This window comes from Amblyraja radiata, chromosome 33 (assembly GCF_010909765.2).
Source record: "Amblyraja radiata isolate CabotCenter1 chromosome 33, sAmbRad1.1.pri, whole genome shotgun sequence".
In the NCBI taxonomy this organism is placed as follows: domain Eukaryota; kingdom Metazoa; phylum Chordata; class Chondrichthyes; order Rajiformes; family Rajidae; genus Amblyraja; species Amblyraja radiata.
Window position 1 is genome coordinate 10,076,768 of NC_045988.1, and position 25,228 is coordinate 10,101,995.

At 42.2% G+C, this 25,228-nt stretch overlaps 1 protein-coding gene across 1 annotated transcript; it reads right to left on the minus strand.

Moving 5' to 3' along the window:
* Positions 1 to 9,199: 9,199 nt before the first annotated feature.
* On the minus strand, positions 9,200 to 16,398 carry LOC116991157 (G protein-activated inward rectifier potassium channel 4-like). Its single transcript, XM_033049528.1, has 3 exons — positions 16,340 to 16,398; positions 10,984 to 11,777; positions 9,200 to 9,492 (listed from the first exon to the last, which is right to left on the minus strand). The coding sequence occupies exons 1-3, from the start codon at positions 16,396 to 16,398 to the stop codon at positions 9,200 to 9,202; spliced, it is 1,146 nt and encodes a 381-aa protein (XP_032905419.1).
* Between the last annotated feature and the right edge of the window lie 8,830 nt (positions 16,399 to 25,228).

A 25,228-nucleotide genomic window follows, 5' to 3' on the forward strand; every position in this document is an offset into this window, starting at 1 on the left:
TACAAACATTGTGGGTTACAGATTTATGTTCAATGTCTTATCACATTTATATGCATATATTTTTCTATCGTGTATAAACCATTAATTTTGCTGATTTTTGTTTTGTCTGCATGAGAGAATGTTAAAGCCCTGTCCCACGGTACGAGTTCATTCCAAGAGTTCTCCCGAGTTTGCCCTGATTCGAACTCGGAGATTTACGATAATGGCCACTCGTCGGTACTCGGGGCTCTCGTGGACATTTTTCATCATGTTGAAAAATCTTCATGAGTCTTCCCGTGCTTACCTGCCGTTAGCGAGTTTTCCCGAGTACCTGCCGTTAGCGCTAAGAGACGTCCCCGAGCTCCGACGTACCCGCTACGTTCATTCTCCGTGCTTACCACGAGTTTAATTTTTTTTAAACTCGGGAGAGCTCTTGGAATGAACTCGCACCGTGGGACAGGGCTATTATTAGGAAAAGTTGGACAAACTCAGATTGTTTTCTCCAGAGCATCGGAGATTGAGGGGAGACCTGATGGATGTATATAAAAATTATGAGAGGCAAAGATATGGTAAATAGTCAGAACAGTTTCCCCAGGGTGGAAATGTCCGATACTAGAGGGTGTAGGTTTAAGGTCAAAGGGGTGAAGTTTAGAAGAGATTTGATAGGCGTGTTTTTTACATAAAGAGTGGTGGGTGACTGGAACACACTGCCAGGGATGGTGGTGGAGGCAGATACAATAGTGACATTTAGGAGGCTTTTAGAAAGGCACATGGATATGCAGGGAATGGAGGAATATGGATCACGTGCATGCAGAGAGGATTAACAGCATCAAGTTCAGTACAGACATTGTGGCTGAAGAGCCTGTTCCTGTGCTGCACTGCTCAATGGATGTTTATTGGTTTGTTTTAGTAAAGTATGTAACTTATGTTCATCTTTATGACATTGAAGGAGGCCCTTCACTCTATCAAGTTTATTCCCATTCTCAGAGCAATCGTATTTCTTTTTCTGTGACATATTACATGATGGAAGTATATAAAATTATGAGAGACGTACATGTGGGAGACAGTCAGAACCTTTTGCCCAGGGTGGAAATGTCAAAGATGAGAGGGTTTCTCTGGAACCATCTCCATATATTAGGGATTTACAGCAGCCAATTAATCAGCAATTGTTTTGCAAGTGTGAAGAAATGAGAGGATCCAGGGAACACCTCTGCTGCCACAGAGAGAACATGCAAACTCCACACGGACGGCACCAGAGGTTGCGATCGAACCCAGGCCGAGGGAACGATGAGACAGCAGCACAACCTGCTGCACCACTGTGCCATCCTTCACTGCCTACATTTTCCAAATGATGTTTCCTATTCATATTATAGCAATTTAATAGCAAATAAAACAATAACAAATGTGTTCTCATCTGTACTAAAAATATAGCAAAAGAGTTCAGCTGGTGCAATACATGTTATGTAACTTCTGAGTCAGGAGTGTTTAATTGTCATATGTACCGGCAATGGAATAGTGAGATTCTTATTTGCAGCAACATAACAGGTCTGTAAACACATTACACACAGATAATGTAATAAACAACTATTCAATAAATTAATAACCCAATGCTCATAAAAAAAGACCAAAGCCTTTGGTGCAACCAAAGTAATTTCATAGTTTCTAGTTGAGGTTATTGTTGTGTAGTTTTCAAGAGCCTGATAGTTGTTTGGAACAAAACTATTCTTAAGCATGGTGGTCACCATTTTCAGACTCCTGGAACTTCTTCCCTATAATTGGAGTGAGATGAGAGCGTGGCCAAGAAGGTATGGGTCTTTGATGAGATGAAGAAGTGTCTTGACCCAAAACGTGACTCATTCCTTCTATCCAGAGATGCTGCCTGTCCTGTTGAGTTACTCCAGCATTTTGTGTCTATCTTGGGTCTTTGATAAAGCTGCCTGCCTTTTTGAGTCAGCGTCTTCTACAGACCCATTTGATGATGGGGAGGTCAGTACCCATGATGGACCAGGTAGTACCCATCACTGTTCGTAATCTTTGTTTCTGGGCGTTTGAGTTGGTGAAACGGGCCATGATAGTATTTTTATGAAGTGGTTGAAATTTTAATGCAACTTAATGGATGTGGTTAAATTTTACACAGTCAGTTGCTGCTAAATACTTAAGAGATGTGAAAGCTACCACTTCAAGCGGCACTTCAGTGAGACATGCCTGGGTGCGATTTTAATTCTCTGCCTGACAGATCAGTAAGAACTCAGTGACTAATCCTGATTAGCTGCCGCTGAAAATAGCTAAGCAGTTTAATGATTCTGGCTGCTTTGCTGTTTTTGTTTGTTCTATGGTTCTAAAGGTTGTTTGTTGTTCCTGTACCATGGGTCGATTAGAAGGTTTCATAAATGACCTTTTACTTCGTGTCATACAGAACTGAAAGTGGCCATTCGGACAAACTTCTCCATACCATTATAAAATACTGACAATATCCATGCCAATACCACCCTCCTAATTTATAGTGGGCAGTTCTGTTTAGCGGAGAAAAGGACACATAAGCATTTCATAATTTTGGCATTTTTTTAGGATCTAAGCATCAGATTTAGTTTTTTTTAGGATTAAGTTTAGAGATACAACATGGAAATTGGCCCTTTGGCCCATTGGGAACGCCCGACCAGCGATCATCAATTCACTAGTTCCCTCTTACACAGTAGGGACAATTTACAGAAGACAATTAACCTACAAACCTGCACAAACGTTGGAATGAGGGAGGAAACCGGAGCACCTGCAGAAAACCCACACGGGCGCAGAGAACGTGCAGACTCCTTGCAGACGGCACCCATAGTCAGGATCAAACCCGGGCCTCTGGAGGCTGCAAGGCAGCAACTCCACCACTGCACCACTGTGCTGGCCAAATGACTTTTTTGGCCATCTCTAACTATGCATAATTTAATTGAGACACACGAGATTGCAGATGTTGGAATCTTGAGCAAAAGACAAACTGCAACATCAGTCAGGACCATTCTCCAGATTTATTTAAATTGAGTTGTGTAAGAATCAGCCACGTGGGGTGGGTCACGTATAAGCCAGACTGGGTAAGGAATGCAGATTTTGCCAAAAGACAGTGGTGAAGCAGATTGAACCACAAGAGTCTGCTTTCTGAAGAAAGATATTGTCCAAAACATTATTTATCCACTCCCTCCCAGGTTAATATGTTCCCAGTTCATATTAGTTTCTAGTCAATGTTGACCCACTCCTCTGTCCAAGTTCAAATGTTGGCAAGCCTCGTGCAGCATGAAGGCGTGGACTTCCTGTTTGTCAATGTCAGTTTAATTTAGTTTCTAGTTTATTTTAGTGTTGTGTTTCGTTTAATGCAGTGTTTAGTTTAGTTAGGTTTAGTTGCATGGAAAAGGCCCTACAGCCTACTGAGTCATGCTGATCATCGATCATCCATTTACACTCGTTCTACATTATCCTACTTTCTCATTCACACATCGTTGGGATGTGGGAGGAAACCAGAGTACCAAGGGTCACAGAGAGAACATGCAAACTCTGGACAGACAGCACCCAAGGTCAGGATTAAACCTGAGCTTCTGGTATTGTGATGCAGTAACTCTACCAGCCGCTCCACTGTGCCGAGTTCTTCGGATGCAGTCCTTGCACTGAATCAAATAGCAATTGATTGAATGCTGGCTGAATTCATTCAGAAAAAGATTCTTATAATCACTTCTGATTTGTTCTGCCCTTTAAACCTCCCAGTCTTCCACTTTTTTCTTCTCTCAGCAGCTGCAAAGGAGTGATCAAGGGTGATGGTTTCATTATTAGTGAAAATGGAAGATGCAGCAGGTGACCATTTCTGAAGTGCACTGGCCAGTTGAGCCACCAAATTCTCCACCTGAAGACCTCTGTTCAGCTTTATAAACATGTTCACAGCTACACTGACGGGGGCCAGTAGCCCGTCTCCACGACTTTCCCTGTGGTCCTCTGCCACACATTATAACCAGCATCTGGAAGAACCTCACAGGAGTGAGGTCCACAGAACTGAAACACCATCCACATCCCCTGGAGCTGCAGTTGATATACTATGGTGACTGAACTGGAGCTCGGACAGTGAACTGTCAGAGAGTGAATGTTTTATGTGATTTGCAGAGAGTTGAACATTGTGATCTTTCCTGATTGTCATATGCTATTGGTACATTCAGGGAGTGCTACTCCTTCTTTCTTTGCAAGTAGGGCCTATAACGCCACATCTGAACAGCCGCATCACTTCCAAAAGGCTGTAGGATTTCCACGCTCTGGGCAAATCCAGGTTGCCAGAGCAGACACTGAAACAATGTTCAAAGAGGATTGACATCGCACGTATGAAAATGCTTGTGTGACACACAAAAACGGCGGATGCTGGAATCTTGAGCAAAACACAAAGTGCTGGAGGAACTCTGCGCGTTAGGGAGCATGTGCGGAGGGAGCGCACCAAGAAAGGTCCCGACCCTAAACGCTATCTGTCCCTTTCCTCCACAGATCTTGCCCGACCTTCTGAGTTCCTCCAGCACTTTGAGTTTTTCTCGTGGGATACATGCTATTGCACAATTGAACGTGGCAAGTATTAGTTCAAGTTCAAGTTCAAGTGAGTTTATTGTCATGTGTCCCTGTATAGGACAATGAAATTCTTGCTTTGCTTAAGCACACAGAAAATAGTAGGCATTTACTACAAAACAGATAAATGTGTCCATATACCATGATATAAATATATACACACATGAATAAATAAACTGGTAGTGCAAATAACAGAAAGTGGTTGCTAATAATCAGAGTTTTGTCCGAGCCAGGTTTAATAGCCTGATGGCTGAGGGGAAGTAGCTATTCCTGAACCTGGTTGTTGCAGTCTTCAGGCTCCTGTACCTTCTACCTGAAGGTAGCAGGGAGATGAGTGTGTGGCCAGGATGGTGTGGGTCTTTGATGATACTGCCAGCCTTTTTGAGGCAGCGACTGCGATAAATCCCCTCGATGGAAGGAAGGTCAGAGCCGATGATGGACTGGGCAGTGTTTACTACTTTTTGTAGTCTTTTCCTCTCCAGGGCGCTCAAATTTCTGAACCAAGCCACGATGCAACCGGCCAGCATGCTCTCGACTGTGCACCTGTAGAAGTTAGAGAGAGTCTTCCTTGACAATCCGACTCTCCGTAATCTTCTCAGGAAGTAGAGGCGCTGATCAGCTTTTTTGATAATTGCGTTAGTGTTCTCGGACCAGGAAAGATCTTCAGAGATGTGCACCCCCAGGAATTTGAAGTTCTTGACCCTTTCAACCATCGACCCGTTGATATAAATGGGGCTGTGGGTCCCCCTCCTACTCCTTCCAAAGTCCACAATCAGTTCCTTGGTTTTGCTGGTGTTGAGGGCCAGGTTATTGCGCTGGCACCATATGGACAGTTGCTCGATCTCTCTTCTGTACTCTGACTCATCCCCATCAGTGATACGCCCCACAATAGTGGTGTCGTCAGCGAACTTGATGATGGAGTTCGCACTGTGGTTCGCTACGCAGTCATGGGTATAGAGTGAGTACAGCAGGGGGCTGAGCACGCAGCCTTGAGGTGTTCCCGTGCTGATTGTTATTGAGGCTGACACATTTCCACCAATACGAACAGACTGTGGTCTGTGGACGAGGAAGTCGAGGATCCAGTTGCAGAGGGATGCGCAGAGACCCAGTTCTGCGAGTTTGGTAACCAGTTTGGAGGGGATGATTGTGTTAAATGCCGAGCTGTAATCAATGAATAACAGCCTGACATATGAGTTTTTGTTGTCCAAGTGGTCCAGTGCGGAGTGGAGGGCCAGCGAGATCGCATCCACCGTTGATCTGTTGTGGCGGTACGCGAACTGCAGTGGGTCCAGGTTTTTGTCGATGTAGGAGTTGATTTGCTCCATGATCAACCTCTCAAAGCACTTCATCACCACCGGCGTTAGTGCTACTGGTCGATAGTCATTGAGGCACGTCACCTTACTCTTCTTGGGCACCGGTATAATTGATGCCCTTTTAAAGCAGGTGGGGACCTCAGACCTCAGAAGTGAGAGGTTGAAAATGTCCGTGAAAACTCCCGCCAGTTGGTCCGCACAGGTTTTTAGAACACGGCCGGGTATACCATCAGGTCCAGGTGCTTTTCGAGGGTTCACCCCTCTGAAGGATTTCCTGACATCGGCCTCTGTGACTGAGACTGAAATGCCATCACAGCGAATGGGGGATCGGGAAGGCACATCAGTATTCTCCCTGTCAAAACGCATTGAGCTCGTCAGGGAGTGATGTTACACCGGCATTCGAGCTGCCTCCTGGTTTTGCCTTGTAGGAGGTGATTGCATTCAGACCCTGTCACAGCTGCCGAACATCTGTCGCGTCCTCCAGTTTGGAGCAGAAGTCCCTTTTGGCCTTTTTGATGGCCTTACCAAGGTCGTATCTGGTCTTCATGTAGGCCACTGTATCGTTGGAAGTGAATGCCCTGTGTCTGGACTTCAGGAGAGTGCGGATCTCAAAGTTCATCCAAGGTTTCTGATTGGGAAACACTCGGAAGGTTTTTGTAGGGATGCAGTCCTCCACACATTTCTTTATGAAGTCTGTAACGACTGTGGCATATTCGAGCTGCACTATAATGTTTTGATCACAATTTAAATCAAAGTTGTGCACCATGTTTGACTGATTCTGTCAGTAGTATTAATGGTAAACAGCGTATTGTCTGTTTTTGGGTCTCTGCTCCATAAATGGAATTGAGTGACTCCTGTTCCTTGGGGTGAAAACTATCCTTTAGGATGTTAAACTGGTGAGGACTTAAAAATGAGGAGAAATGAGTGGGAAGGAATCGATGAGATTGGTTTGGGAGCGCGTGTTAATTTGATGATTCAAATGGCCTCTTTCAATGCTGAAAAGGAAAATGAGCAAAGGGATGATGAAGATGTTTGGAGCGTAGTTTGCGGTGTATACATCATTTAATGCGAAGAGGATGAAAATATCATGTGACCGAAGAAGGAATATGGGTGGACGATCAATTTAACCTTTGTTTTCTCTTCCTATAGATGCTGCCTGACCGCTGAGTATTTCCATCATTTTCCGTTTTTGTTTTGATTACGCTATATGTAATTCATAAGGCTAATTCTACACAATAGTCTATCATAATTTCAAAGCACCCACGCACAACTGAAATTGTACACGCGGTCATTTGTATTAATTCACTCCAGTCCATCTCCAAATGGGTCTTTTTCAGCAAAGTATTTTTTATTGCTGACGTTATTGTACAATTATATTGCATTAACACTTTACAACCTGTTGCAGAAGAAATCTTTATAAGCACAAGCCAGAATTGCAGCAGGAGAGAATTTGCAGGCAAATATGTAAAGTACTTTGTAAAGAAATATGTGAAGCCACAGTGAAGGGTACAGTTATGTGGTAATATGAAGCATTTGTATTGTAAAGTTGCACAATGGCCCATGAATTCCCTGGCACCTGTGCAGTAGAGCCCTCCCCACATCTGCCTGCCACCTTTTAACCTCAGACTCCATCGCAGAATTGCAGCTACAAGAACATCTGCTTCATCCAAGGTAGACACAAAATGCTGGAGTAACTCAGCGGGACAGGCAGCATCTCTGTAGAGAAGGAATGGGTGACGTTTCGGATCAGACTGATGTTGGGAGTGGGCGGGACAGAGGTAGAATGTGATCGGAGACAGTAAGACTGGTGGGAGAACTGGGAATGGGGAGGGGATGGAGAGAGAGGGAAAGCAAGGGCTATTTGAAGTTAGAGAAGTCAAGGTTCATACCGCTGGGGTGTAAGCTACCCAAGCGAAATATGAGGTGTTGTTCCTCCAATTTGCATTGGACCTCACTCTGACATTGGAGGAGGCCCAGGACAGAAAGGTCAGATTGCGAATGGGAGGGGGAATGAAATTGCTGAGCAACCGGGAGATCGGGTAGGTTAAGGTAGACTGAGCGGAGATGTTCAGCGAAACGATCGCCGAGCCTGAGCTTGGTCTCGCCGATGTAAAGGAGTTGTCACCTGGAACAGCGGATACAGTAGATGAGGTTGGAGGATGTGCAAGTGAACCTCTGCCTCACCTGAAAAGACTTTGGGGCACTTAGACTGTCGGGGCTTGAAATGAGGGTAGACAAAAGATCCACCAGTGCTCCACTCCACAGCAATAGAACATGAGGGATTTCCAAATCATTAATTTATTTTATCCCCATCTTTCCACCCCAATCCTTTACCCCATACGGAAAATCAACTTTACTATATTTTCCAGGAAGCTCAAGTACTTTGAAGCTGTTATGGGTTACGTAATATATTCCCCAGTTTTAATTTGTTCACAGAATGTGTACATCTGTGCCAGTGTCATATAGATGAAGCTGTAATAGCGGGTTTGCAACAATGTGATGAGAGCCAGATTGAAGGGGAATGGTGATTTCTTTATCCTAAAGAACCTTGGTGATCTAGATTGGTTTATATGAAAATTCAAAATCACGATTACTGTTCCTCAAACTAGCTTTTCTAAATTAAAATCCAGTTCGACCCAATTGCTTGACTTTAAACGGCCCTGCTACATGGTAGGATTCAAGCCCATGTCCTTGGATCAATAGTCCAGAATTCTGGCTGCTGCTCCAATTGTACCAACCCCTTGTTCATTATGAACCAGGAAAACTACAATAAAGATAGAGCTGAATGCTTGATGAAATCAACTCTTGAAAGCTATGATAAATTGTATACAAGACCTCGCTGTGGGAAGGGACAATGTGGGGACCACTCAGAGAAGAAAAATTGAAATGTAAGACAGCATTGACTGAGAAACAGTGAACAACTTCTGATCTGTAAATTTGTTGGACATTTGGCCTGGCAATTTTTCAAACACTTCAATCTGTCTCTGCAATTGAACCTCCTGAAGGAAATTTCTTGTCAAATGAATGTTCCTCACGAAAACTCAAGCTAGCAACCCAACAGAATTACTGATTTTTAAACTCTGGACCATTGCCTTCCACAAGTGGTAGTTTTGAAAATATATATCTGTTCTGCAACATAGAAACATGAAATATTTGATTAGCTTCATTCAGCTCAGTGTATTTTTCCGATCCATTTCTTTCCAGTATAATAATGTCACATTAGTTACTTTTGCCTCAATAGGTTTTAAGCATTTTTATACCTTGAGTTCAAAATGGCATTTTCCTTGAACACAAGAAATTCCATTCTTTCTTCATTCTTCACAATCTCTGCGTTACTCTTCTGCAATCCTGTGATTTCCAGTATAATTATGTCCCTGTTCTTTGGCACAGGAATGATTTATATTATCCCAGCATAGATTGATTGTGGACAGGTAATTTGTCTCTATATCTTTAGCCTGCTGTATAGCCTTTGCACTGCCTGGTGGCATCTGGACCTCGAATGTCATGTCAAATTTTTTATAGTCAACTCGGAACGCACCTTTCTCCAAGGAGATGCAAGACTCAAAGCGGTGACCCCAAAGAATCTCATCTTCTTTGTAAGATGTCCTAGCTTGGCAGGTCATTCCTGTAAGGAAACACAAAGTAAAGAGCCATCCCTCCAATCACACCATTGCAGCATCCCCCCCTGATCATGCTCCATCATTCAATGTCCTGGTCCATCATCTACTGAAGATCCATTTAATTATTCACATGTATTATGTTAAATTCGACCACTAATAATGCAATAGTGATATAGTACAAAACTAAAGACACATTGTTTTAATTATTTAAGACTTTGGAGATTTCGTATCTTGAGTAATGGATGCAATTGTAGCCAGTTTACCTAAATAGTGACAAACACTAATGTAGAGATACTTTGAGTAGACGTAGCCTCTAATTTCCAGAGGAATGAGAAGTGATGATATTGAATTAAATAAACATTCTTAAAACACTTAACATAGTAAATGGTGTGAATTACTTTCTACTAGCGTGAAAGTTTAGACAAAAGGGGTCATAATTTCAAGATGAGGTGTTGGCTATTTGGTACAAAAATGAAGAGAATTTTTTTCACTCAGAATGTTGTGAGTCCTTGGAATTTATAGAAATGGTCTGTGGATGATTAGATTCGATATTGAGATTGATAGATTATTGGGCACTCGGAGCTTTTAGAGCTATCTGAACTTTATAAACTCCAAACAATAAATGGTGATTTTCTTAATATATTAGCACACCACATTACAGGAATCAATCTAGTTGCATCTCCCTTTCCCTAGTCCTTCCTTAGTCTAAAACTGCACACAGTACACCAATCTATTCCACAGTCCAGACTCCCCACCATTGAGTTCATCTACACTCCATGCTTCTTTGGGAAAGCAGCCAACATAATCCGAGACCTTTCCTACCCAGGTCATTCTTTCTTCTCCCCACTCCTATTGGGCAGAATATACAGAAAGTTGAAAGCAAGCAATGCAAGTTTCAGAAGCTTTCCATCAGTTATCAGGCTTGTGAACAGTCCTTCCATAAGCTAGAGTACAATTCAATTCTCCTCTACCTTATTGCAGACATTGGTTGTCTCTGGAACTCTTGTGCTATTATGCTGTGAACTATATCTACCCTGTGTATCTTTCCCTTTGCTCCACCTACTGTACACATGACAATAATAAGCCTAAACCTCAACCTACGCAGGCCAAAATAATTACAATTGTATTTCCTTCCTCCTTTATTTTTGACTTAACAATTGTTCTTCTCCACCCTCTCGAACCACAGGAGGTACGTTTTGCTAAGACAATGAAATAAAATGGGCAATGCAGGATTAGACTCCTGCGAGTATTGAACAGTAAAACAATCAGGGGATTTGGGAAGAGGGCAGGCAAGTGGAGTTGAGGCAGAAGATCAATTCTGACCTTACTCAATGCTAAAATGGGCTCAAAGTGACTCAGAAGGTCAGTTTTTTTCCTCAAATGTACTTACGACCTATTCCCCTTGCAAGATAAACTCCAAAAATGTATGCTCAAATATACACCATGCTGTGCGACACATTGTATATGAAGCAGTCAAGAGGGAGAGCGTAACTAACCTGTAGATTCAACAATGCCTTCCAGGATCACAATGATTTCAAACTGTTCTCTCTTCAAGGAGTCTGCAGACATTTCCCAGAAAGGACTGCTGCCATTTATATCATGGGTTATGGTCTGTGGTTCCACCAGGAAGAGTCGGTCTTTCCCTGTGTCGTAGCCAAGATTAATTTCTGTCTGCTCCAGAGGTATGAATTCGCCTTCTTTTGTTTGCCTGGATTTGATGAGCTTGGCTCTTAGCTTTGCGTCAACCATGTGGCTGTCCCGTAAGTCACCAACCCTGAACATCAGGCAAAAGCACTCATCTCTGGGTGATACCACAGCATACTTGCTGAATTTCAGAGTCTCGGCTCGCTTCTTGGGCCGTGAGATCTTCACAAACACACAGCCCACCATCATGGCGTCAATCATGGAGCCAACGATGCACTGAGCTATGAGTAAAATTACCCCTTCTGCACAATTTGAAGTCACCATGCGAGAGCCATAACCAATTGTCCTTTGACTTTCAATAGAGAGCAGCAAGGCAGAGATAAAGTCATCCACGTTATTGAAGCAAGGTTTCCAGTTCACTTCCCCCACATGATTGATGTCATTTCTAAAGTAAGCGACTAAGAAGTAAAGAGTTCCAAAGGTCATCCAGGTCACAAGGTAACACATTGAGAAGACCACGAGGAACCAGCGATACTTCAGGTCCACTATTGTAGTGAAAAAGTCCAACAGGAATCTCTGCTTTTCTTGAATGTTACCAAGATTCACTTGGCATTTGCCATCTTTCATTACGTACCGTTGTCGCTTTTGTTGATTTGAGACATTGAAGAGTTGCCTGGTGTCATCTATCAGTTTACAACGCTGCTTTGGTGATGTGGGAACAGTTGAGAAATTTCCTGTTGAAGGTCGGAAATTGCGGTTATGATTTGGGAGGTTGGGTAGACTGCCAGCATGTGGTAGGAACCATTTGGAGTTGATATCTGGCACCATTTTCTCTCTGGGTAATATGCGGTGACGTTTGTAATGCTCATCCACATCGTTGGGTGCACGCAACCTGGGCTGTACAGCTGCGTTGGGTGCAGGTGACTGCCAGTTCATATCTGGACTGGAAATATGGAGGAGAGCTGAAGCACTGTTGGTTGTATGGGCTTCACAGTCGTTGTAGTCTAAGTTTGAAATGTTGCTCATTCTTCCTGAAGCTGCTGAATTCCTACATTGTGGAGATTGTGTCGTTTCTTCTATCAACTTGGTTTCTGACTGCATGAGAGAAATTATTGAAATATTTGTAGTTTGCCTTAAAAATTGTTCCCCACTCCTAATTAACAAAAAAAAATTAGAGGTAAATCTGACCTGAAATACTGGTGGAAATTGACCAAGATATGATCAATGACTTATGATAAGCTTTTCCCATTGAGAGTAGGGAAGATTCAAACAAGAGGACATGACTTGAGAATTAAGGGACAGAAGTTTAGGGGTAACATGAGGGGGAGCTTCTTTACTCAGTGAGTGGTACCTGTGTGTAATGATCTTCCAGTGGAAGTGGTGGAGGCAGGTTCGATTTTATCATTTAAAAATAAATTGGATAGGTATATGGACGGGAAAGGAATGGAGGGTTATGGTCGGAGTGCAGGTAGATGGGACTAGGTGTTCGGCACGGACTAGAAGGGCCGAGATGGCCTGTTTCCGTGCTGTAATTGTTATATGGTTATATGGTTATAATCACCTTTGTCCTACCAAATTCACGCCGACCATCAAGCATGGTCCTTTCCAGAGGGAGAGACTGCCAACCCATTAATTTTATTAACTAGAACTTCTGACACCACGTTCATCCCATATTCACTCTTTGAGATATGAGAAATAATTATTAATCAACTTAGGCGTGGATTTCATGAAACATTACCAGGCAACATTAAAGTTGTTTTCTTATAGCAATTTTCAGGAACTTTCTGACTCACTGTTGTAACAATAGTCAGTCACATGCAACTATCGCTAGAGGGAGGATGGGATCAAAAAAACAATTAAATCCCACACATAGATGCAGCACGTATGTTATATTGCTGATCCCACATAGTTCTGTCTGAATCTAGCTCCCAAATAGAAAAGCCATTGAACATGAACTATATGGAGCAGTGTTCAAAAGGGAACTGCAGATGCTGGAATATCGAAGGTACACAAAATTGCTGGGGAAACTCAGCAGGTGCAGCAGCATCTATGGAGCGAAGGAAATAGGCGACGTTTCGGGCCGAAACCCTTCTTCAGACCGACCATCACGCCGACCATCAAGCATGGTCCTTTCCAGAGGGAGAGACTGCCAACCCATTAATTTTATTAACTAGAACTTCTGACACCACGTTCATCCCATATTCACTCTTTGAGATATGAGAAAGGACCAAGTCTGAAGAAGGGTTTCGGCCCGAAACGTCGCCTATTTCCTTCGCTCCATAGATGCTGCTGCACCCGCTGAGTTTCCCCAGCAATTTTGTGTACCAACTATATGGAGCAGTTAGTATAATCATACAAAATACAGCATGTACACAGGCCCATCAGCCCACCTGGTCCAGTCTGACCATCAAGCACCAATTTACACTAATCCTAATTAATTCTCTCCTCATTCCTATCACATCCCCCAAAGTTCTATTACTCACCTATGTGTTGCAATGGCCAGTTAACTCTAATCGTCTAATATGTGATCAATCACCTATGATATTGTTCTCCCATTAACCAATCTGCTGTTGATTCTAATATTTTATATCAGTTCAAATGCTGTGCAATAACTCTAACCTGCAAAGTCATTTTGGGGGTGATTGAGGATGCTGAAGGTAAAGCAAAATGGGCAACTATAAATCAGTAGCTCTCTTTATGAGAGAAGCTCCTCTTTCATGCCATCTTCGAGAGCAGTGTAGTACAGGATTATACAGGGTTATAATTGATTGGCACAGAATTGGGTTATTTGTCCCAACAAGTTTGTGCTGCCATTTCTGCTCGACTCATATCTCACTCCATTTCTATCCAATTTTATCAGCATAAGAAAATAAAGAACACAAAGTTCTGGATTTAACTCAGCGAGTCATGTAACACATAGACGAAGTGTCCCAACCTGAAACATCGACAATCCATTCCCATCACAAATGTTGCATGACCCGCAAAGTTAGTCCAGAACTTTGTGTCTTTTATTGCTAAACCACCACCTGCAGTTCCCCATGTCTCCACTCTGTCAGCATAAGCCTCTATTCTATTCTCCACAAATACTTCTCCTTCCTTTCCATGAATATATCTATGTTATTCACTTTAACCACCCTCTGTGATAGTGGATTTTTCATTCATTGAAGTTGACTCTTTGGGTAGAGCTTTCTTCTGAATTCTGAACTGTCTCTTAACCTTGACCACTGGTAATAGCCCTTCTGCTCAAGTGGAAAAGTTTCCTTATATCCTTTCTGTCGAAACTTTACATCTTTTAAGGAACCGTACCAGGTTTTTTAAATTTGGTGAACATAGATTGGCAAATTTTCATGACAGCGCCATTGATTCTTGTATTTTTGATTTACAAAGCTATGTTTCACAACAGCAAATAGTGCACTGCTCTGCCTATACAAATACGCAGTGTCGAAATATTCCTAATACATCTCACCCAACCTTTGGGATTTCTGAAATTTCAGTTTACGTAAAAGTTTCACTTTACCAGAATTGTATCCATTCTATAAATCAAGCAAAGGCTTTTTCATGTCCCCAACTCAGCTGTATTTTTTCAAGAGACCCATCCATATCCTGGTCTGCTGCTCTTTAATGGCAAGTTATTATTAGGCAGCCAACCCAATTTGTAGTCCAACAGTAAGAAAGTTCTTGGGGCGATGGAGATATTAAATGTTGATTACGAGTGTAAACACACTTAAGAACATCAGAAATTGTACTTACCAATGCACTGCCAGTTTTATTGCCACCAATTGTAAAACCTAATTTGTGATCCTGGATTAGATCAACCAATTTAGAAATAGTTGAGCATAAGTTTTCTAAACGGATAATAACATCAGAAATACGTGCATGAATGGTAGTAATCTTATTGACGCTGCTTTGAAGTTGGTGATACTGTTGTTGAATTTCTTCAGCAATTCCACTTTACTGCTCAATCTTCATTCCTTTCAAATATGCCCATCACATTCATGCATCATCATTACTCAACAGGCCAAATGGGATAGTAGGTAAAATGTTTTTATATCAAACTACACATCTTAATTGTCAAAATTTATCTATTTGTCAAATAGCCAACAATTTATAACGGAGTTAAAATAATTATCATATGCAGTAGATTATTCAATGGTTAGGACTGTTTCTCATTTAACTGGAACTACATGTAAATTTACCAACCATTACTGAAAATGTTCCATATCGACCTGCATCCATCACAAGTCTTGGGAGATATGCCAACATGTGCTTGCCTTTAGGAGTTTGAGCTGGAGGTATGGAGTTTCGATGGTTTCTGTTCTCCTTGTACTTAGTTGGCGTAGAGTTAGCGTGTTGATAAGCATGGACGTCATTGTCTCTGTACAGATCCATGCTACAGCTCATCGTGGTCGTTTTCATGGTGGATTTTACTGCAATATACAACACATAGTAATGCCTCCCTCACTCGTGATGAATAAAGAGTTCCCCTTGTTAGTTTGGAATCAACCTGATGAAATACTTTGGAGATGATCTCTCCGTTTTAAATGAGTTAAAGTAACTTTTTTTTAATGCATGTTTTGTTTTCCTGTATTAAAATGTAAAATAGCGAGGAGAGTGAAAACCTGAAATAGAGAAGACAGGAAATGGTTGAAATGCGCAGCAGGTCAGGCAGCATCAAAGGAGAGAAAATCAGAGTTAGTGTCAACAGAACAAATGAAAGGTCATTTGACCTGAAGTGCAATATTTATAGTATAGTATTTATAGTAGTTTCAGGAATTCACAAAGTTAGACTTGTGCTAATTCTATCATCATCGGTAGGTTTGTTGAGTTTTTGGTAGATACAGTGATTTTATTTCACCGCTATAGGATCACCCCTCAGTATCCTGTGCTTCTAGGAACCTAACCTGCCCAACCTTTCCCCATAATCCAGTTTCACGAGTCAACATTCTTGTAAAGCTTTCCAGCTTAATAGCATCCTTCCGATAGTAGGGTGACCAAAACGGTACACAATACTCCAAATGCAGCCTCATAAATATTTTCTACAACTGCAACATAACATTACAAATTCTATACTAATTTCACCCACTACCGCACTATACAACCCACCTCCCCCCCTCCTCACTGTTCCCTTCCATCTATATCCCTCTGTCTGGATTTACATTTAAACCCTCTTCTTTCCTTATCTGACATCCTTTCGTCTCCTTTTCATCACGCCTTTGTTCACTCATCCGCCTATTGAACCCCCCCCCCCCCCCCCCCCTTACCTGCATTTACCTATGTATAGGGGTCACAGTTTAAGGATAAGGGGGAAATCATTTAGGACCGAGATGAGGAAACCATTTTTCACACAGAGAGTGGTGAATCTCTGGAATTCTCTGCCACAGAAAGTAGTTGAGGCCAGTTCATTGGCTATATTTAAGAGGGAGTTAGATGTGGCCCTTGTGGCTAAAGGGATCAGAGGGTATGGAGAGAAGGCAGGTTGGATGATCAGCCATGATCATATTGAATGGCGGTGCAGGTTCGAAGGGCCGAATGGCCTACTCCTGCACCTATTTTCTATGTTTCTATGTTTCTATGTTTACCTATCACTTGCCAGGCTTTGTCCCACCCCCACCTCTTTTCCAGCTATGTCCCTCTTTCTACAATTGGCCCGACCCAATACGTCGCCTGTCCATATCGTGAAGAGATGCTTCCTGAGTGGCTGAGTTACTCCAGCACTTTATAAACTAGCACATGCAGTTTCTTGTGTCTTCTATCCTCAATGCCCTGATTGGTGAAGGCTAGTGTGCTAACTGCCTTCTTCACCATCTGGAATTTGAAGTTCACCAGAATATCAATTTGTTTAGAAGGCACTGACATGGAACCCATATTAGAACCTTCTCCATTAGTGCAATGGTGCTGAGGCATACTTGGATACATAGTTTGTGGAATGACATCCATCCCTAGAAAGCACTTTTGGACCCCAGTAGGATGCTTTGCAACAATAGCAGCAGGATTTAATAATTGCATCTGAGCAGACTGCAACCTCCTTGGGTAGAGAAATTCAAAGCTGTTTCTTCATCTCACTTAATTTTTTTTCTCTCATCACCGCTCAAGGGACTGGGCCAAGGGGAGAGAGAAAAGATATGAAGGAGGATGCGATAAACTGGTACAACTGGGCCATAAATCTTGGGGAGAACATGGTGGCGCAGCAGTAGAGTTGCTGCCTTACAGCGCCAGAGACCCGGGTTTGATCCTGACTACGGGTGCTGTCTGTACGGAGTTTGTACATTCTCCCCCTGACTGCGTGGGTTTTCTCTGGATGCTCTGGTTTCCTCTCACACTCCAAACGTACAGGTTTGCAAGATAATTAGCTTTGGTAAAGATTGTAAATTGTCCCTCGTGTGTAGAATAGTGCTAGTGTACGGGGATCGGCGGGCTGAAAGCCCTGTTTCCGCATTGTATCTCTAAACTAAACCAAACCAAAATAAATTGCTAACCTGAATAAGGTCCACTACCTGAAGAAGGGTCTCGACCCGAAACGTCACCTATTCCTTCGCTCCATAGATGCTGCCTCACCCGCTGAGTTTCTCCAGCATTTTTATCTACCTTCGATCTTTCCAGCATCTGCAGTTCCTTCTTAAACACAAGGTCCACTCCCCTATTCTGTGACCATAACACCAGACTCTATCCTGCAAAACCTCATAATAATTATTTTCACATCAGTGGAATCTTGTGTCGTTCTTCTAAATGCAAGAGTGCAGAAGCTCTAAATCTCTCCGCATGTCACAAACGCGCCATCAATGAAGTTAATTAGGTGAATCTCCTCTCCCTTCCCCCGTCATAATTATGTCCCCTTTTGGGAGGATGACCAGAACTGTACGCCATATTCCAATGATGGCATCACCAGGGCTCTCTATCTATTCTTGACCTCAAATCCGCTTGCAGGACAGCTTGTCAATGACGGAGAGGACAATGGCACAAGGTAAGAGGGAGAGATAATAGGCCAATGAAAGAAAGATGTGTTGAGAGGATATAAAAATGAGAATAGCTGTAATTTCATATTCATGTCTGATTAATTACACCTGCTGTATTTTGCTTTTGAATTTTATGTTGATGAACAATATTTAATGAAAATAATAACAATATTTAATGAAACTATCCATAGAATAGTACTGCCCAGGAACAATGTTTGTGCCGAACATGGTGCCTAGCTGAACTAATCACACATGCATGCAAGTGATCTATATCCCCCCCCACCCCCCCCCCCCATTCCTTGCAAATCCATTTGCCAATCTTAAAAACCTTAAACAAAGTAAATGTTGCAATTCTGTTCAACAGAAAATAGGTGCAGGAGGAGGCCATTCGGCCCTTCGAGCCAGCACCGAACAAAATCAATTTTCATACCTAAATCAGCTTCTGCACTGCAAGAGGAATGGCACTATCATATCTGCCTCCACAACCACCCATTAGGAGTCAAGGAAAGAGCGTTCACGGCACGGCCCTGTTTCCACCATCACGCACAAGAAGCACAAGAAGTGCAAGAAGCAATTGTATGCAGATGCCAAGAAGTGTGTTCAGCTCTGGCTGAACAATTTCTAATCTTGTGATGTGGACTCTATAAGAAGACCACCCATTATATTTTCCCCCTCACACTCATTATGACTATGCCATGATTTCGATTTTTCCAGCATCTGCAGTTCCTTCTTAAACATGCCATGATATTCAATGAACATTAACTATTAATTAATTTATTCTCATTGCTGTGTAAAAATATATGCATTACCTTTAAAGTCAATAACGTTTATAGAGCACATTATCATTTAGAACTATGCAGGACTAGATGGTGTTTCCTTTTCTTTCATTTTAAGCTGTGGATCTTTATATCCGATGAACAGAGCACTTCTTATTCAGGCCCTCAATGTCAGCACAAAATATTTACTGGCCAAGGAGAAAACAGCCCAAATGGAGCTTCCCTTGTTCCACAACAATGCTCCTTGTTCCAAACCTGAGAAGAACACTTCTCCTTGGGCCAGGATGACTTTTTACTCCATTTTCAGGACCACATGTCCAAGAATTTATTCTCGTCCAGACTGAGTCAAATCCATCTGAATCAAGTTTGAAGCACTGGATATTATGTTCTGAATGCCTGAGTATAACTTGCTTCACAACAGTGTCCACCTGCACCCTGAAACCCCCAGGTGCACCCTTTCCATTACACATTTTCCTTCTGTGAAGAGATATGATAGTGTTACTGCTGATTATACAAAGTACAAGAACCTCAGCTTTGTATGCATTTGCTCGCTCATACACTTACCGCTTTCACAGAATGTGACCATGTCACCTTTCACAAACGATACACAAAACCTAACCTTGCATCTTTTTAAACAAAGTAAATGTTGCAATTCTGTTCAACAAAATCCATTTTCATACCTAAATCAGCCTCTGCACTGCAAGAAGAATCCAAACATACAATTGGAATTCTTGGAGCCTCCCTCTGGACTATTTCAGGAAAGAATCAATAAAGTTCCAGACCGTAAGTATTCTTGAGCCCAGTGAGTAGCTTCATACACCGCTCATTCTCTTCCGATGCTTATTCTTCATGCTTATATTGTAGTTTTTCCAATTGAAGGTACTGAGATCTAAACCAGTGTAGTCGCTTCCAGTCTTTCACAGACGAGTCTGTTTGTTAATCTGTCTTAATGTCACACTGCATTACCTCAGGATAAATTAATCAGGAAGGTTGGGCCCATGCAAAGACGACACAGAATTCCCTGCTTGTGACTGACAGAGCTTGAAAACAATGACTGCATCTTATGTTTATATACTACCTGTACCATGAATATGACACAAACTACTTCTACAGCAATGTCATCAAATCTGACACTCAGACACATGATGAGATATCAGGATGGATGAACAACATTTTGGCCACTTATTTAAGTTTTAACCAGCGTCTGAAAGGAGGCAGAGAGACCCGAGCAGTTTAGGAAGGGAATGCCAATGTTTAGGCTCCAGGCAGTGAAGGACACAATCACAAATGAATCTACTGATTCATAATGGCCAAGAAGCCTGAGGTGGACTAGCACAGGTGGAAGTCAATCTATTCTAGGACCCGAGATTACAAAGGCTGAATAGGGTGACATTGGAGGCTCTGAGCAAGATAGGGATTGTAAAATGAGACTTTGCTTAAATGGGATCAACTGTGAGTTGGCAAGTAAAATGGTGATCACTGGACACAAGCTGATGTGAATTTAAGAGACAGGTAGCCAAGATTTGAATGACAAGTTTACAGAGGGTAGAAAAAGATTTGATGGTCAGGAATGCATTGGGATAGTCAAAGCCAGAAAAGCAAGACATTTCTGACTGTCTCAATGTCTGGTGAGCTGAGGTAGAGGGAGAGAGATTCATCCATTCAACATTAAGCAGTTGTTTAATTGGACAGGCTCTTACCTCTTGAGTCATAAGGCTACAGTTCAAGCCCCATTCTAAAAGTTAAAACACACACATCCAAGCTGATGCTGCTAAGTAGTGCAATAATCGTTGTATGAATTTTTGCCAAAATGCCTTTGGCTCTGCTTGTCTTTGACTTTAAAAAGTTGTAGTAGAGTCATAGAGTTATGGCCCTTTGACACATCAATTCTCTGCTGACCAGCATGCCTATCCATACTAATACCACCAACCTGCAAAAAATCCATATCCTTTTACGCTTGCTCATGGAATACCAGGTGCCTCTCAACTGTTGTGAATGTTCCTGCCTCTGCCACTGGAAGCTCATTCCAGATAGCAGCTAATCTTTGTTTGAAAAAGTCTCCCCTCAGATTCCCATGAAACCTTCTCCCTCTCACAAACCTAAACCTAAACCAACTAGTTCACGCTAGTCATATATTATCCCACGCGCATCCACTCCCTACCCATTTGGGGCAATTTTACAGTCGGCAATTAACCTACACACCTTTCTTTTCGGATGTGGGAGGAAAATGAAGCCGCTGGAGGAAACCCACGCACTCACATAAAAATCTTTCAAACTCTACACCGACAGCACCTGAGGTCAGGATCGAACTCAGGTCTCTGATGCCTTGAGGCAGCAGGACTACCAGCTATGCCACTGGGCCGCCCTATATTGCTAACTGTGAACAAATCCTGCAGTGAAACACTTTATTGGCTGAAAAGTCCGATGGGTAAAGTTAAGCTGTGAAATCCGCTATATAAATTCAACCATCATTTCTAAAATTCCTCTCTAAATCTTCTGATTTATGCAGCACTCTCAATCTGTAATCTTCAATATACTCAGTGGTCACACTTTGTTTCATCTGCATACGACACCAGGCATATTAATCTTTGTAAATCAAATTGTTGGGATCAGTCCCATGGTAGTATGATTGTCCACCTTGCTAAGCAGACAGATATTGGACTGAGTCATGTGTAGGAAGGAACTCTGAAGAAGGGTCTCGACCCAAATCATCACCAATTCCTTCTCTCCAGAGATGCTGCCTGTCCCGCTGACATACTCCAGCATTTTGTAGGAAGGAACTGTTGGTTTAAACTGAAAATAGACCAAAAATGCTGGAGTAACTCAGCAGGTCAGACAGCATCTCTGGCGAAAAGGAATAGGTGACGTTTCGGGTCAGAGCCCTTCTTCAGACTGTAAGATACAGGTGGAGAGTGGAGCGGGGGGGGGGGGGGGGGGGGGGAAGTAGAGAAGAGAAAAGGCCAGAACCAAAACGGGACCAGCAACAGATGACCTCAGGAAGGGTGGAATCCGTAATAGCCCAGATGTGCTAACGACAGGGGTATAATGATGTGAACAGTGGAACTAGTACGGCTAGTGATATTTGACTCGGCACTGAAATTTGACAAACAAGTCAATGCCGTGGTAAAAGCTAGCTTCTTTCAGCTTCGGACGATAGCTAAAATAAAACAATTCCTCCACTTTGATGACCTCGAAAAGATCATCCACACATTTATCTCCTCCCGCCTAGATTACTGCAACTCTCTTTACACTGGCATCAGCCAATCTTCCCTGTCCCACCTGCAACTGGTCCAAAACGCCGCAGCGAGACTCCTGACGGGCACCCGAAAAAGGGACCACATCACCCCGATCCTGGCCTCTCTCCACTGGCTCCCTGTGCGGTTCCGTATACATTTCAAGACCCTGCTCCATGTCTACAAAGCCCTCAATGGGCTTGCCCCCTCCTACATTAAAAGTCTTCTCACCCACCACTCCACCTCCAGGTCCCTCAGATCGGCCAACTTGGGGCTGCTGAATATCCCGCGGTCTAGGCATAAGCTTAGGGGCGACCGTGCCTTTGCGGTTGCAGCTACTAGACTGTGGAACAGCATCCCCCTTCCCATCAGAACTGCCCCCTCCATCGACTCTAAGTCAAGACTAAAATCTTATCTATACTCCCAAGCCTTTCCTGACGTCCACTGAGCGAGGGCTATATGTATATATGTATGTAGTTTGTTTGTTTATACTATTCTTATAACAAATGTAAAGCACTTTGGCCAACGAGAGTTGTTTTTTTAAATGTGCTATATAAATAAATGTGACGACTTGACGACGTCTAGGGTGGAAGGAAGGCAGATATTCAGGATCTCACCTTATTTGCTAATGGTAACGCCTTGTTTAATCACAACCTCTGCTGATATGAATGAAAGCAATCTTCAGTTGTTTCTGATTGGAGAGACAACCTAATAGACAACTGGCAATAGACCATTTATCATATTGTTACATTTTCAATATTTAATTGCATGTGAAAGATTTTTAAGATATCTAACAACATCTCTCAATTGCTTAACTTATTTTTTTTAAATGATTAATCTCAGCAAGTAGCCTGGAAAGGGTTGTATTTTATTGTGTCATTAATTTTATTTCGTACAATGTTGAGTAGATATTTGTGTTTCCCAAGCGTAAAGTCATCTTAGAGTTTACATCGGATGAGATTCAATCAGAGGTTGGTCCATAAATAGAATGAGCCCATAGACTGAGCCGGAAGAGCACTGGGCCAACTAAATTCATGATGTCAGTAAAGTTTAATCTCTGTTATTGAGTTAATTGGATCACATTAGGCAAGTTGCAAGTGATGGTATAAAGATCTTTGTCAGTATTTGGTATGGATCTACCATCTGTGATAAATTGGATGTGATTGGAGATACTGGCATTTCCTCGGGAGCATCACTTTACTTTAGGCTTTAGAGACACAGCGTGGAAACAGGCCCTTCGGCCCACTGAGTCTGTGCTGACCAGCGGACACCCCATACACTAACACTATCCGACATGCTCGGGAGAATTTACAATATTACCAAAGCCAATCAACCTAAAAACATGTATGTCTTTGGAGTGTGGGAGGAAACCGGAGCACCTGGAGAAAACCCACACGGTCACAGGGAGAATCTACAAACTCAGTACAGTCAGCACCCGTAGTCAGGATCGAACTCAGGTCTCTGACACTATAAGGCAGCACGTCCGCTGAGCCACTGTGAGCCCTCAAACTCAGGAATTCTCTTCATCACAATGTACTCATCTGCAGGCAAAGCAGTTCACAGCACATGTTGTTCTCTGTAGCTTTGGTTCATGCAGGCTTACATCTCTTACCTTCTGAGCACATTTACACTCCCCTCACCGCTCATGTTTTACACAAACTTTCTTTTCACTATCATCAGCTTACACTTCTCGGTCTGCACACGTATCTCTCACAATACACAATACACACTCCTTTCACCACACAGTTCACATGTGCAGTTCCTCGCTGCCCTGCTTTCACAATAACCTCAGTTCCCATTGGCACTCTGATCACCACATTCAAGTCACACTGGCCTAATTTTGCTCCTATGACTTATCAACATCATTATCAAATTTTACGAAGAAAGCCCTGGTTAAATTGTGAATTACATTTTGTGTGTGTTTGCATGTGTGTGTGTGTGTTAGTGTGTGTGTCCGTGTGTGTGTATGTATAAGTATGAGAGTAAGTGTATATGCCTGTGCAAGTGTGTAATATGCACTCTGGAGTCCCAGCAGCAATTAATACACTGCACGCTATCAAAGTCATTAAAAAAACAGAATAACAAATAAACCTGGATTTTTTTCTTCCAAATTGAAACAGCTTTATTCATTATTGTAGTTGCTGAAGTATTTAGCCCCAGCAGAACTCCAACTGATGGGATAGCACTTTTTCCTTTTTGTAGACTTCAACAACCTGAGAATTCTCCATTCTAGCCACAGATCCATTGCTCTTAGCAAATATTTATATTGTTATATTGATCACTGTTCCAGAGCAATTATTACATCTATCACCCAAATCTTAAAGCAGTCAAACTATTTCTCTCTATGCAAAGAGTTATTTTTTTCATTCCAAACTAGGAATCCATGGTTTAGGATGTTGATTTCAGTTGTTGTCATGGGCATATTTTTTTCTATCTACTTTCTTTCCATCTCATCTTCCAGAATTTAGATTACTTTCTCTCAACTGGGTACCTGCAGACTGACTACGGGGGCCTGAAATTCCATTGCCTAAATAGTGCGAAGCATGAAATTAGCAGGAGGGAAAATAAACTAGAATGAATCACAATGGAAGTGGAAGGGCTCTTGCAGTAATAGGATTATGAAGAGCTAATATAGCTTAAAGAAGGGGAAATCATATTGCACATCTGTCAGACTTCTTTAAAGTGGTAACTTTACAGGTAGGACCAATGGATGTGGTGTCTTGTGAATATCAAAAGGCCTACGATAAGATCCACACGAGAGAATATTAAACAAAAATATAATGTGAATAATACACTGTCATGGATTGAAGTTTGGTTAATATATAGAAAGCCAAAAGTAGATGTAGAGTTGCTACCTTACCACACTAGTGACCCATATATAATTCTGACATCTGCTGCTGTTTGTGCAGAATTTGCATTTTGACTGTGTAAGTTCTTCAGTTTTCTCCCATATTGCAAATGTGCAGGTTGGTAGACTTGTTGACCACTTTAAATTGACCCTAATATGTAAAAGAGTGATAGAATTAGGGGAGAGGTGATGGAAATATGGGAAGAATAAAATTAGATTTGTGTAGAATTAGTACAAAACAGGTACTTGTTGGATGGTGAATTCTCTGTGCGCCAAAGAGGCTTTTT

What these genes read in the sequence shown, in the direction of transcription:
- LOC116991157 (XM_033049528.1), bottom strand. Translation starts at nt 16,398, where the DNA reads ATGCAGGTAAGGGGGGGGGGGGGGGGGGGGTTCAATAGGCGGATGAGT. An exon ending in CGGATGAGTGAACAAAGGCG is followed by an intron (nt 11,778 to 16,339) that starts TGATGAAAAGGA and finishes CTCAAATCAACA; the next exon opens with AAAGCGACAACGGTACGTAA. An exon ending in AGGCATTGTTGAATCTACAG is followed by an intron (nt 9,493 to 10,983) that starts GTTAGTTACGCT and finishes GTTTCCTTACAG; the next exon opens with GAATGACCTGCCAAGCTAGG.